Raw genomic sequence first — 15,354 nt, 5'->3', positions numbered from 1 at the left:
TCTTTTTTGCTATCCAGGAGTCGTATTGGGGAAACCAGCCAGCTCGATCTGATCCTGGATAGCAATCAATCTGATACAGATGAAAATGTTTGAAATACTGGGCCCAGGGCATAATCTCAAAAGCCTCTCCTTAATTCCTTGTGTCCTCTCTTCTTGCTGCCTCCTCAAAACCCATTTGGAAGAGGTCAGATGGGAGGAACCCCTTAGATCTTCTCCTCCAATGAGTTTTGACAGGAGAGTAAGGAGAAAGGACACCAGGAAGCGAGGAAAGAGCACTGAGATTCGGCCCTGGTCTACATCTTCTCGTAGCTCAGCTCGTGTCCGCAGGTCTTGCAGACTTTCCTGTACATGTCCTCTTCCTCGTCCACTAGTTCCTCTGGGCCGTACTCGTGCTGGTGGGCGCTGGTATCCTTTGTCCACATGCTGCTCCTCACGGCGCGACGCAACTCTGGAAGACAGACAGAAGTTGTCTTCAGAAAATCGCAATAACGTTACTTTTGGTTATTACCGTACTAGGGGATCACAGGGATGGCGACGGAGTGGTGGTCTCTGGGGGAGGAGGATGTCATGTTTATTTTAAACTGCATTTCACAGCAGTCTCAATACTTTGTACAATTTAAAAACAGTGACTAAAACTAGGGATGCACGATATTATCGGCACCGATATTTATCGGCCCGATAATGGGAAATTAATGTTTAGCGGTTTTTATCGGTTTTATAACATTTTAGCCGATATAGAGCCGATAATATGAAGCCGGAAATATTTCTGCTTCTGGACATTCTGCAGAGTTTCTGAGGCAATTTGCAACACATGTTCGACAAAAGTTCGGAGAGGAGGGCAAAGGTCTACGAGTTACAACACAACGACACATCTTGTAGCGGGTAGATAGTAATATCCCTCCCCTGGCCCCTCTGTTTTCCCTTGATAGCTGACAAGCTAACGGGTGAAGTAGCGAGGCCTGCTAGCAGCTAGCCTACAACCCCTAGCCAGCAATGGCTAACGTTGAGGCTAGCGGACCTAGCACAGCCGAGACTAGCCGGAAGACCTGCCCGTGCAGCAAGTCAATGGCTAGCTGGGACACTCACTCTAAGTGCGCAGCGTGTCTGGGATTAATCCACGCCCGGGCCACTGTTATCTCTACCGATGAGTGTATCCACTGTGCAGTGTTCCCCAAGAAACTTCTCCGCTGACGGCTAAGTCGCATGGCTAGCCTGTCGGGAGAAGATCTGCTTCTGTGTAAGGCAGCCGAAACGCTGCCATCACAGTCTAACGCGGACATGTCTCCAGGTTTACCGACACCATGCTGGGCGGACTTAGTGCCACATAGACCTGACATCGGTTTCCCGGTACTGGGTGACAAGGGGATGGACAGCTTTACCGCTGCTCGCTATGAGAGAGACTCGGACAATGATGAGGGAGGGTCGCACAACGCATCTAATTACTCTTAGGTGAGCCTTTTTTGTTTTCATAAGAGGAGGCCAGATCTTGGCTAAAAAAAGCATTGTGCACTGTCTATAACAGATTCTGTTTGTTAGAGGAAATAATAAATGAACATTTGAAGAGTCAGAAGTGTTCTCTTTGTTGTGTTATCAATAGTGATGTAAGTTAGATTTGGTGAGATCACTATGGAATATTAAATCATCAATCTTTGCTCACTACATAGCATTTCTTACCTTCAGGTGTGCATGAACTACAGGTTATCAACTGTGAAATTATATCTGAATGGTCTTTATTGTCATTGATATAGTACAGGTACCAAGCAGCGGGTGTTACGTTCAGCAGAGAGGGTGATCGGCTGTCCCTTGCCCTCCCTCAACTCCTTGCATGACACCAGGGCTCTGAGGAGGGCAAGAAAGATCATGGCCGACCCCTTCCACCCCGGCCACGGCCTCCTCACCCTGCTTCCCTCTGGAAGAAGGTTGCGGCTGCCTAAGGCACTGAAGGCCCGCCACAGGCTCAGTTTCTTCCCCTCAGCCGCCAGGCTGATAAATGACTCTGGCTTCCCCCTCCCCCCCGCCCCCAAGTCTGCCCAGGACTGAATATGCACTGGACTCACTGTAAAAACTCTGCACTGCACTTTATATATGTTGCACTATCCAATGCACTGTTGTCTGTCCTGTGTTGTCCTGTTTTTTGCATTTGTTTTTGTATACACGTGAAAAAAGTATAAACGCACTTACTGTAATGCCGAAGCAAATTCCTATATGTGTATGCATAATGGCAATAAACGTTATCTGAATCTGAATCTGAAACAACGAAATTTGGGAGGGGGGGGGCTCCCCTGGTGCTAGGAAAGAAAAAAATAAAAATAAATATCGGTTATCATATCGGTTATCGGCCACGAGAAGCGGGTAAACATCGGTATCGGTAGGGAAAAATGCATATCGTGCATCCCTAACTAAAACAATGCAATGTGTGTAAAAGAAAACATTACATGTGCTTTACTAGCTGAGGGTGTATTTCCAATGTGGTGCTTTGCTGTCTCCTTTAGAGAGTTGAGGAAGAGTATTGAAGTGGTTAACTTGGCTTTTCTGAGGTGAACTGTGTCCATGTACATAGCAAAGAGCAGCTTTAACGTTTCATGTGTTGCAGATATAAATGTAACCATAATCTACCTCCTCTACATTACAGAATAGCATGTCTGTTTTATGTAACTTTTCCATGTGAAAGGTCTACCATTTCTCCCTCATAAACAATGGTGTTTTCACGTGCGCTGTAGAAACGGAATCGTAACATTTTGGTTGATTGTGACCCACCCCAGGTACCGATTCTGACTTTTGCGTTTCCTATTCCCGAGTTGCACATGAATGCAGCGTGTAGCACAACCTCTCCAGGAGTACTCACCTTTGACCTTTTTGTTGAAGCGTTTCTGCTTCTGAATCTCCTTGTTCTCCTCCCTGCTTTCTTTAGCCTCCTCCAGCGCCTCATCAGAACCCCACACCTCTAGGCAGCGTTTCTCCACCTTAACACACACGCACACACAGTTTTCCAAAGGCTTAGTACACCGTTTGAAACCAAGCAGTTTGCCTGGCCGCACTTGTTTTATTCAGGTGAGTCAATTGTGCTCTGACGATACCTCCTTAATTAATGCCAGTGAGGAACATAACATGTTATTCATTTAAATATAATTAAGTGAAGTCGGTAAGGGGCCTGGCACTCCTCCTAACATTGCCAATGAAGGCTAGGCTCTATAGCCAAAACATGTCCATCTATGCTGCTAATGAATGGAGAAGTAATAGCAATCATGAGAGCTTGTCTTTTCCCTCTCTCTCTCTCTCTCTCTCTCTCTCTCTCTCTCTCTCTCTCTCTCTCTCTCTCTCTCTCTCTCTCTCTCTCTCTCTCTCTCTCTCTCTCTCTCTCTCTCTCTCTCTCTCTCTCTCTCTCTCTCTCTCTCTCTCTCTCTCTCTCTCTCTCTCTCTCTCTCTCTCTCTCTCTCTCTCTCTCTCTCTCTCTCTCTCTCTCTCTCTCTCTCTCTCTCTCTCTCTCTCTCTCTCTCTCTCTCTCTCTCTCTCTCTCTCTCTCTCCTCGTATATTTCCTGTAAAGCACATTGTATTGCACCGGGTACATAAAATGTTCTATGCAAAGTTTGATTTAATTTGAATAAGAGTTGAGCACAGCAATTTTTCTGAACCCTCCTACTGTACCTGCAGCTTCAAGTACAGTTTCATGTCCCCCCAAATAGGGTTGTGGGGGTTCTTCTTGAGCACAAACTTCTACTGGCTCTCTCAGGTCAAGATCACAGTCTTTCAGCAGGTACTCCTTTTTTGGACTCGGTACGGGTAATCAGCTTGTGTTTCACGTCGTATCTCTAAAGGGACAAGCAGAGGAACATAAACCAGTCCTTTACTGCCACAATCAGACCCCTGATTGAGACATATGTGTGGTGGCCTGGGAAAACCCCGTCGATGTCGCTGGCGTTCGTTTGTGCAAAGAGCAAATATAGATGGAAATCGCGATTTTGGCGATTTTGATATTATGTGGTATTCTAGTACTTTGAACTCCATACTACATTATGGTGAATAAACATTTTAAGAAAACAAAAGAGAAAGTACTTATTTTTATGTTTTTGTGGTGGGTAGTTTGCTAGCAAAACAACATCACGTTGAACGTGTCTCATTCTCAGTTAAGCAACGCCACGCACACATGAGCGAAAGGAGAGACGTACTTCCACCTGTGTTATTGCCAGGTTTACTGATGCTCACAATAAGCATAAAGTAATAAAATCTTAACTAGAAGACACACAAATGGATCTGTCCCTCGCATACCGACGAGGCGAGCAGACTAACACCGCATCACAAGCAGACAAACGAGACCGGCCGATCTGCATAGGCTCCTCCCCCGACCCAGAGGAGAAAGGGGTGGTAATGACCTTTCACTTTTTTTTACATGATACATTAAAATGCTCATAACTTTTTAAAATAAAGGGCTATCTCAGTCATTCAACCAGTTATGAATAGCTGAGAACTTCTAATTTATGGAAATATTAAAAAATGAAAATGTCAAAATGCCACCATGTGAAGGGTTTTCCCAGGCCACCACACATATGTTGCAACAACACAATGATGGCTGAAGCACAGACCCAAACAAGCCATGGTATCTGGGATGACAGCAGTTCAACTATCAGTCAGACATTTCTGTGTGATATCTTTGTAATTTGATACACTAAGCAAGAACAATGTGGTAACCTGCATACACGTCATGTTATAATAAATGACACAAACGTATCCAGGTCCATTAATACTTAAACGTGTACCTGCATTTGTCACAAACGGACAGATCAAAGCTGTTGCTGAGGTAGGAGTCCATGAAAGGTTTGTCGCAGTCTTCACAAACTAGGTAGTCAAGCTCAATCACTGGTGCTATTGGAGAAAAAAACAAGAGACAGGCTTCAAATATATGAAAACATTATTTCCTTGGTGATTAATACATTTTAACAACTGTTAACCTACATTTATTTGAGGGCAACTGATGGTTCATCTGACACCTTTACTAAAAGAATGACTACTATCATCACTGTAATTATAGTAGTATAGCCTGAATTGTTGACTTGTTGAAGAATCTAAACCAAATAATTGTACTCCTGTGTACCAGTACATTGGCATATTGTAATAATGATAATAATTCAGATTCTGACTTGGCATACTGAAAAACAATTGACCCTGGTGGTGTTGGACCACCTAGTGTACTACCATGTACCTGGTTGATGGACCACTACTATCTTTGTCCTTTGCTCGTCCAGTCCCTCTTCTTCTTCATCGATGAAGAATCCTCCTCCAGAATCGATTGTTTTGGCGACTTTGGCGACAGTTCCACCTTCGCCTCCCGAGGGTCTGCATGCGAGCCGGGCTTGTCTCAGCATCAGAGCCCGCTGCCGGTTGCGCTCGATCTGCGCTTTGACAGCTGGCGACAACTCCAATTTGATGGCAGCTACTATAATTGTAATCAAGTGCAATACTGAAACACAACTGTGAACATTTCAAACCTGCAAACTGCGACACTTTAAATGAATGTGCAATAATACTATGTGCAATATGACAACCCTCGGGTACATAAGGTTCAGAGATAGGAAATGTTAGGATATGTATAGCATAGCATAGAGTACAGCACAGTGTTTTATTGTATAGTATAGTAGTATAGTATAGTGGATAGTGTACATAGCCTTTATTTATGTAAACCAGCTCTTTTCCCTTCTTGTTTTTAGTTTTTTTTTTTTCCTAGCACCAGGGGAGCCCCCCCCCCCTCCCAAATTTCGTTGTATGGTACCTGTACTGTTATTAATGACAATAAATACCATTCATTCATTCATCAACTCACCCGTCGTGGTCCCGTTTGACGTCATGGTCCCGTCTGACACTGAAGGAGCAGCGACATCCACCGTGGGCTCCAGCAAATCCATCCTCTGCTTTCTTAAATAGCTCAGCTAAAAGTCAACTAAGTAGCTCAGTGTCTTACGGTTAAAAGGCGGGTATCATAGATGGCCACGTCTGGCTGAATGCAGGTTCTTTTGTTTTGATTTTGGCACAAACAGACCCAGTTTTCTCCCATGCATGCTCTGCCTTTAGTGAGCTACTACTTGCATTTCAGGTCGTCTTAATTGAGCTCGCTGTGTTTAACCAGAGATTATGAAAAACCACCTGCTCTGGTTGAATGTGAACAGTCATAGATAGAGGAGCGGTGTACCCGAAGACAGTTCAGCCATGTTCAAGTCCCCCATCTTCTTCTTCGTCTTCTTTTTCTTCTTCCTCAGTGGGGTTTAATGGCAGGTTGGTATCCAACGCTACCGGCGCATTACCGCCACCTACTGTGCTGGAGTGTGGGCCACAAACGGGCACACATTAAAACAGAAATATTGGACACGACATATGTGGATGGTCCCTTCAGCAATACCTTCAATGATCATTCCTGGCTTCTCGTCTCTCAACCCTACTCTCATCCCCTCTCTCTCTCCTTCCTCTACTCTACTGCATCAATCAAACTGCTCCACAGTTTCAGCAAGTCCAACTATAGTTTTTCGACATAGTTGTTATTATTAGATGGGGCTTGCTTTGATATACTTATTATTATTCCACCTACTTTTAACTTTTAAGCTATTCACACCAATCCAACTTTAAATCAGAGGTCTAACTCGCATCGTTCACATTTAATCAGTGCCCTCCATAGGTATTGGAAAGAGGAAGCTATAGCCTACTCGAAGAGTACATGAACAGAGATTCTCAGCTACAGTAATGGTACCGTAGTAATGTATATCTCTTACCTGATCTGTTCTTTGAGAATGTTAGTGTTCTCTCATAGTGTGTATTGTAGTGCCGGAGGAAAAAGGAAAGACGTAGGCAACGTAATGATAACTGTTTAATCAAAATAACAACTTGTACTCTCAGTACAGGACCAGAAAATAGATCACCAAAACTCTTGTCTCTAAACAGGAAGGTGCAACGTTAATAATCTTCCCCTCTGCCCCTAGTGCCAGAACTGGTTCCCTCCCACTACACAACCAACAGTAAGAGGAGAACATGAACCCATAATGTAGTCACTACACCAGCCCCCCCAGTGTTCACCTCAATATTGGAAATCCTCACGGCGAGGAGGGCGTATGGCCCGGCCCCTACGATCGTAGGTAAAGTCAGGAGGTGCGGGAGGAGGTGTGACATCGCCCACCACGTCCTCCTGCAGGGAAGGACGGGGGGCAGTGACGACCGGGGGCTCGCGAGCTGCGGGGGGTTGTCGGGGTCGGAGGGGGGAATGTCCAGGGCGCGGCAGGGGAGGTAGGACTGGAGGCCGGCCTCTGCGCGGTGGCAGGGCCAAGTCCAGGGGCAGTTCAAGGTCCAAGTGGGCCGGTTTGAGGCGATCAACGGACACACACTCAGGCCTACCCCCCATGTCAACCATGAAGTTCTTGGCTCCGGCCTCGATGACACGGAAAGGCCCGTCATAAGGAGGACGTAGTGGAGTCCTGTGGCCATCATGACGAATGAAAACGAACCTCGCTGAGTGCAGCTCCGGGGGCACCCTCGAAGTAGGGACACCATGCTGCGTAGTCGGGACCGGGACGAAGGTCCTGGCGCTGTCCAGCAGGGAGGCGCGCTGAGCGGCGGCGGACCAGGGCTCCGTTGACTTGGGAATGAAGTCACCGGGGACCCGCAGCGGCTGTCCAAACACCAGCTCAGCGGACGACGACTGGAGGTCCTCCTTAGGCGCTGTCCTGAGCCCCAGCATGACCCACGGCAGCTTGTCAAGCCAGTCGCTGTCCGTGAGGCTGGCTCGAAGGGCGGCCTTCATGGATCGATGGAAACGCTCACAGAGCCCGTTCGCCTGCGGGTGATAGGCGGTCGTGCGGTGGAGCTTGACCCCCAGATTCTCCGCCACCGCTGCCCACAGCTCTGAAGTAAACTGTGAGCCACGGTCAGAGGAGAGATCAGCAGGGGTGCCGTAGCGGGAGACCCACACCGCGATGAACGCCCGGGCCAGGTCGGGGGCTGTCGTTGAGGAGAGCGGAACTGCCTCCGGCCAGCGAGTCGTCCTGTCCACCATGGTAAAGAGATAGGTGTATCCGTGCGAGGGGGGCAGCGGCCCTACCAGGTCCACGTTTACATGATCGAACCTCCGCTCAGGCACAGAGAACTGCTCCAGGGGGGCCTTGACGTGTCGATGCACCTTGGCGCGCTGGCAGGCGATGCACGTGTCTACCCAGGCCCTCACATCCCTCTTGAGCCCATGCCAGACGAATTTCTCTGACACCAGCCGTGAGGACGGTTTCCTACCAGGGTGAGACAAGCCGTGTATCGCCTCGAAGGCGGGGCGCCTCCAGTTGGCGGGGACCACCGGTCGTGGCTGACCCATGGAGACGTCGCACAGGAGCGTGGCCCCTGCGTCACCGAAAACCACCTCTTCTAGGCGCAGTCCTGTGTCCGACAACTTGAGAGCCTGGACGGCGGGGTCGGCGGCCTGGTCTGCAGCCATGCGCGCGTAGTCCAAACCCAGTTGGACCGCACCAACCACCGCCCTGGAGAGACAATCCGCGACCTGGTTGGACTTCCCAGCAACGTGCTGGATGTCTGTGGTGAACTCGGATATGTAGGCGAGCTGGCGCTGTTGGCGGTCGGACCACGGCTCCGCCACCTTGGACATGGCGTGCGTGAGTGGCTTGTGGTCCACGTAGGCCGTAAACTCGCGGCCCTCCAGTAAAAAACGGAAGTGTCTGACAGCAAGCCACAGCCCGAGGAGCTCCCTGTCGAATGTGCTGTACCTTTGCTCTCTGGGAGACAGCTGGCGGCTGAAGAATGCAAGAGGCTGCCAGGCGTCCCCAACCCACTGTTCGTACACCGCTCCCACAGCAAAGTCAGAGGCGTCCGTGGTGAGAGCAGTGGGTGCCGAGGGCGAGGGGTGGGCCAACATGGCAGCGCGGGCCAGGGCCGCCTTGGTGTCCTGAAAGGCTTTGACACGCTCCGCCGTCCAGTCCACCGGCTGCTTCAGAGTCTTGCCCTTCTGGGCATCGTACAGAGGCCGCAGGATGTGAGCGATGTGGTGGAGGAAGCGATAGTAGAAGGTTACCATCCCGATGAACCCCTTGAGCTCGCTGATTGTGCTGGGGCGCGGGAAAGCAGCGACAGCTTCCACCTTCGAGGGGAGGGGGGTCACCCCCTCTGCGGAGACCCGGTGCCCGAGAAAGTCGATGGTGTTCCGTCCGAACTCACACTTCGCCGGATTGACAATCAGCCCATGTTGGCTGAGCCGTGTGAAAAGGGCCCGGAGGTGGGACAGGTGCTCCTCCTCCGTGGTGCTTGCGACGAGGATGTCATCCAAGTAGACGAAGAGGAATGGTAGGTCCCGGAGCACCGAGTGCATGAGGCGTTGGAAGGTCTGCGCCGCGTTCTTCAGGCCGAACGGCATCCGCAGAAACTCGAAGAGTCCAAATGGCGTGATTACGGCCGTCTTAGGGACGTCCTCGGGGTGCACCGGCACCTGATGGTACCCCCGTACCAGGTCCACTTTGGAGAAGAAGCGTTTGCCTGCCAGGTTCGCTGAAAAGTCCTGGACATGTGGGACCGGGTAGCGGTCAGGCTTGGACGCGTCGTTGAGGCGGCGGTAGTCCCCACATGGGCGCCACCCGCCGTCTGACTTAGGGACGATGTGCAGGGGAGACGCCCAGGGGCTGCTCGAGCGCCGAACGATGCCCACCTGCTCCATATGCGCAAACTCCGCCCTGGCGATGGCCAGCTTCTCCGGGTTGAGGCGCCTGGCCCTGGCGTGGAGGGGAGGCCCCTCGGTCTCGATGTGGTGCTCCACTCCGTGTTTCACCGTGGGCGCGGAGAAGGTGGGCTTGGTAAGGTCGGGGAATTCGGCGAGCAGCCGAAGGTACTGGTCACTTTCGGCGAGCGTATTGGACCACCCGCTGTAGACCGCCTCCCCCTGCGTACAGGCGAAGGAAGCGAAAGTCTGTGAGTTGACCAGGCGCCTGTTCCCCACGTCCACCAACAGGTTGTGGGCGCACAGAAAATCCGCACCAAGGAGGGGAAATGTGACAGCCGCTATGACAAAATCCCACGAAAAGCATTGCCCTCCGAAGCACACGTCCACCGCCCTAGTGCCATAAGAGCAGATAGGTGTGCCGTCCGCGCCTGCCAACTGCGGACCACGCTCCTCCTTCGCCACATCCGATCTCTCTGCCGGAATGATGCTCCACTGGGCACCTGTGTCACAAAGGAAACTGCGACCAGAGGCGGTGTCTTGTATGAAGAGCAGCCTGTTGGTGACGCCAGCGCTCAGGGCCACTACTGAGTGCCGGCCCCGCCGTTTCCCGTCGGTCCGAAGGTGCAGGGTGAGCGGCACCGTTTGGCCTTGGCGCCAAAAGTGGCGTGGTAGAAACAATGGCCCGCAGCGTTACCCTGCTGGCCAGAAGGTCTGGCGTCATCCTTCGCTCTCCTGCGACGGTCGGGTGGCGGGGCGGCCGCGGGAGCGAGCAGGTCGGGGGACCGTTGAGGCATGGCCAAGACGAACCGGTCCGCCTCCCTAGCCAGGGCGCGGGGCTCCATGATGGCGGTGTTGGCCAGCGCCATCCTAACTTGAGCTGGCAATGTGCGCATGAACAGCTCTGTGAAGAGGATCATGGGGTCTTCTGTACCGAGCAGGTTTAGCATCCTCTCCATGCGCGCAGAAGGCCTCTCGTCACCCAAGTCCGACATGGCAAATAGGCGCCGCACCCTCTCCGCAGTGGACAGTTCAAATGTCTCTAGAAGCAGGGCCTTGAGGCGCTCATATTTGTTCGTCGTCGGGGGAGCAGACAAAAAACCTACCACTCGAGCTGCGGTGGAGCTGCCCAACATTGCCACAGCATGGTTGTACCGGTCGTCGTCGTCATCGATGTCACTTTTGTTGAAATGTGCCTCTACAATAGCAAACCATGCAGCAGGCGTTGAGTCCCAGAACTCTGGTAGCTTGAGAGTGGGAGTGTGCGCACCACGCGTTACCCTGACAGGGGATGGTGATGGCTGCCGCTGGTTTGAACGTCTTCCTCGCCCGGACATTTTGCAGGATTGTAATGTTCGCTCGCTGGTTTTTGTACACAATTACGTTAACAAAAATCCACGTCGGGGGTCACCAGTGTAGTGCCGGAGGAAAAAGGAAAGACGTAGGCAACGTAATGATAACTGTTTAATCAAAATAACAACTTGTACTCTCAGTACAGGACCAGAAAATAGATCACCAAAACTCTTGTCTCTAAACAGGAAGGTGCAACGTTAATAATCTTCCCCTCTGCCCCTAGTGCCAGAACTGGTTCCCTCCCACTACACAACCAACAGTAAGAGGAGAACATGAACCCATAATGTAGTCACTACAGTATGTAGTTTATGGCTGCGTTCGTAAATTCGCTCGGGAAATCTGATCAGCACTCATGGAATGCCTCTTGTCCGAACAAATGACGTGGTCCTTTTATGACGTTGAACCAAGTGTGCGCTCCGGCGAATTTATGAACGCACCCAATGGCTGTATGATATGCATGTTGTGACTGTCCTCATAGACATGTTTAGTTAGGTCGCCCAGTGTTCAAGGCCTTCTACTTGTAGAATGTTTACTTGTATCACGTTCAGGTCCTGTTCGCTGTTGGCACCCCAAGTATTCCGACTTGTGGTCGATCTATAATACGTACAGATGTACAATACACAGTGGTGTGCCGTCAGGGCCAGCAAGGCCTTCTCTGCTGGCCTAAACATCATCAGAATATACATTTTATTTTATATTTTTTCCACAAATATGTATTAATGATTCCCCATAGTCTATTCTCTTCATTTCATAGCTTTCCTCTTGGTTGCGCTGCTTCCAGTCTCCGATTGAGATTTGGAGGGCTGGCCTTTATGTTAGAGCTTTTATCCAATCAAAATGTGTTGCTAGGGGGCTCCAAAATCTGCCCGCCTGCACGCTAAACGGTGCCGCGGATACGACCTGTAACTTAACGTTGGAACGAGAAAACCTGTGGCGTACCTAGTAAACCTACGTAGATGCAAGCAAAAGCAACAACGGCGCCTGCTGTAAGGCTCAATGATGTCAGCACCCAGCACGTCTTTTGATTGGATACGCACTATTGATACGCACTATTGATACGCACTATTGATATTCACTATTGAGATGCGTAACTATGCCGGTAGATGTGAAACTTTTGAAAGTGCGCAGGGAAACGGAGCTCAACAACGAAAGCTTTCGTTGACTGATCGATAATACTGATCGATTGTGTCCTGTTTTTGGGTAAACAATAACTTTCATTTAGGGGACACGATAAAAGCGCCGAGTCCACAAACAGAGGAAACTACGTTGAGCTTCTTTCTTTTCTGGCTGAAAACAACCCAGATTTACATTACCACCTGTCCACAAACAAAGTGTTTACTGGGACATCAGGCAAAATACAAAACGACCTGATTTTTGCTATTGCTAAAGTGATGGGAGAAGAGATCAAAATGGAGATTAAAAAGGCACCCTTTGTCGCTATTATGGTGGACGAGACGACAGACGTGGGTAATGTAGCGATCTTAAAGATGTTAGTTTAACACTCTTCATTGTAAATGCGGATTTATTGATTAAAAATGCTTCGGAAATATTAATATAACTCTGTTGTACTTGTCTGACTATGTTAAGGTGATGCAACGCCCGGTTATACTGTGTTTCTGTCTAGTTTCTAGAGCCATGGCGTCATAACGATGGTATTAAGAGGTAGAATAATTCAGGTAGGAATGTGTCGGACATCACTGAAGGCCTAGGTGTGAAATGCACCGCCCGCCACTGCCAATACATACACATTGTATATTATAATGAATTGTACTGCAGAGACTGCATGCGTCAATGGAACTTTGCCTCTGATGGAAATATTTAAAATATTGAAAAGGGCCTTTGGGGATTTTGTTTAGATTATATCTAGGTAATGACTGGTCATCTTAGGCGCGCTCTCCACGGATGCGACGGGCCAGCTGGATGTCTTTGGGCATGATGGTCACCCTCTTGGCGTGGATGGCGCACAGGTTGGTGTCCTCGAACAGACCGACCAGGTACGCCTCGCTAGCCTCCTGCAGGGCCATCACAGCAGAGCTCTGGAAGCGCAGGTCGGTCTTGAAATTAGTGTTGTTCCGATACCATTTTTTGATCCCGATACCGATACCGATACCTGACCGCGCAGTACTTGCCGATACCGAGTACCGATCCGATACCACGGCGTTTGAAAAAACAAAACAAAAAAACATGTTTTTTGAGCCGCATACTCACCTCGATGTAAAATTATTGCTAACACTTAGTCTGGCACTGCTCAAAACCTTTGTAAAACAGGAAAAAATACCAACAGAGAGTGAATGCTATAGAACTTTTTTTTATTGTCTACCTGGTATGGTGACAAGAAAATCAACCCCTTATAAAACCTGAAATGTGGCTCTCACAGATGCCAATCAGTGCAATATCCATTTAAGATATAAAACAGTCGTAGTAGTAGTGCAACAGCAAGTGAACATTTACAAACAAAATAACTTTAAGATATAAAACAGTCGTAGTAGTAGTGCAACAGCAAGTAAACAATTACAAACAAAATAACTTTAAGATATAAAACAGTCGTAGTAGTAGTGCAACAGCAAGTAAACATTTACAAACAAAATAACTTTAAGATATAAAACAGTCGTAGTAGTAGTGCAACAGCAAGTAAACATTTACAAACAAAATAACTTTAAGATATAAAACCGTACAAGTAGTGCAACAGCAAGTAAACATTTACAAACAAAATAAGGCCCATTTGAGACTAACATAAGATGTAGGCCTACCTGAGGGAATAATAATATTTTAGAAGTGCAGCCTGAATTTGGTAAAATAAATAAAAGGATATTTTAAATGTTAGGAAATGTTATCACAAATGTAAACAAACTCCACTTTAAAAAACAAAAACAAAAGAGCTGGAGCAAAATAAAGTGCACTGCACATTAGTGCAGAGATGTCACATAGCAGCACTCAGTCCTCCAAATTAAAATCCTTAGGCTTCAAGTTCAAATACATAGGCAGGTTCTTCTTTAAAAAGATGAGCATTTCTACTCTCTCTCCTAGCAGCCTGTTCCTCTTTTCATCCAGTATGTTGGAAGCTGTTCTGAACAGTCTCTCACTATCTACACTAGTAGAGGGAGCACAGAGAAACACTGCAGCAGTAGCAGCCAGGGTGGGGAACCGTTCCTTATTCTTTCCCCAGTACTCAAATGGGCTCTCTAAGCGGTGGATGGTTTTCCGCGATAGTGAAAAGCTGCCACGCCATTGGTTGAGAGCAGCTGCTCTGGGCCAATAGCGTTCCAGCAGAGGAGCATGCCTGGGCATGTAGGTGTTAGGAAGGCTGTGTCAGGCTACGATAGCAGACAAGCTGAGAAAAACGCAACGTGCTGCGTTTGAACAAGAGTTTGGTATCGGGTGTTATTATTTGTTAGTACTCGCCGATACCGATACCAGCATTTTTGTGCGTATCGGTGGCAATGCCGATACTAGTATCGGTATCGGAACAACACTACTTGAAATCCTGGGCGATTTCCCTCACCAAGCGCTGGAAGGGCAGCTTGCGGATCAGCAGCTCGGTGGACTTCTGGTAACGACGGATCTCCCTCAGAGCCACGGTGCCGGGCCTGTAGCGGTGAGGCTTCTTCACGCCGCCGGTGGCCGGGGCGCTTTTACGGGCAGCCTTGGTGGCGAGCTGCTTCCTGGGGGCTTTCCCACCGGTGGACTTACGAGCGGTTTGCTTGGTTCTGGCCATGGTGCTTACTTCTTTCTTTGACAGACAGAGTATAGACAATGGTGAAAAAGACCGTGTTTATAAAGCAAGCGCTCTCATCCGCTGATTGGTCGGCGATTATGGACGAGCTCATTGGCCCGTTGTTACCTCCTTCTCGGGTCGCCATTGGACGTGAGCTCCGTCCAACCCTGCCCGCCAAAATGTAAAATCATGACACCCTGCCTCTCTGCCTTCTTCCCTTTGCCCCCACACGCACACGCAATAACGCATTGGCCGTGGAACTAGTGATGGGGGAAACGAAGCTTTCCGACGCATTGACACATTCAACACAACTGTGTCGGAAAAAGTGTCGATCTATCGATGCATTCGATACAGCAGCTCCATAGTGACATCTGCTGGTCAATTCCCGGTCAGGAATTTGGGGCAAATACAATAAGCCCACTGTCATCATGTCTTGTTCAATAAAGGTCCTGTGACAAACTGTCGATGTGTATGTGGCCATATATGCGCCCTTAAATGTTGGTGTGTCTAGTAGACTATAGCCTAGTCCTAATTGATGACCTGTCATAAATGTGTCTGTAGTCAATATGATATAATTCTGAACGACATTTAGGCATGTGT

General features: G+C 48.9%; 2 protein-coding genes across 2 annotated transcripts; both read right to left on the bottom strand.

The window, feature by feature from the left end:
- Positions 1-237: 237 nt before the first annotated feature.
- LOC308160012 (DNA repair protein complementing XP-A cells homolog) lies at positions 238-6,192 on the bottom strand. Its single transcript, XM_080533859.1, is given in 9 exon segments — positions 238-448; positions 2,846-2,963; positions 3,647-3,716; positions 3,718-3,767; positions 3,769-3,806; positions 3,809-3,810; positions 4,756-4,861; positions 5,199-5,432; positions 5,817-6,192. Coding segments are annotated over 9 exon segments (855 nt in total). The 5' UTR covers positions 5,899-6,192; the 3' UTR covers positions 238-293.
- Positions 6,193-12,922: 6,730 nt separating this feature from the next.
- Positions 12,923-14,754, bottom strand: LOC308160853 (histone H3, embryonic-like; the record flags this gene model as incomplete). Its single annotated transcript, XM_080534787.1, has 2 exons — positions 12,923-13,075; positions 14,542-14,754. 2 exons carry the CDS (start codon positions 14,752-14,754, stop codon positions 12,923-12,925), a joined length of 366 nt encoding a protein of 121 aa, XP_080390913.1.
- Positions 14,755-15,354: the final 600 nt, after the last annotated feature.

Source organism: Nansenia antarctica, assembly GCF_963989245.1.
Source record: "Nansenia antarctica genome assembly, chromosome: 6".
In the NCBI taxonomy this organism is placed as follows: Eukaryota; Metazoa; Chordata; class Actinopteri; order Argentiniformes; family Microstomatidae; genus Nansenia; species Nansenia antarctica.
Note: the sequence above shows the minus strand (reverse complement) of the source record. Positions and strands in the feature narration are given on the sequence as shown.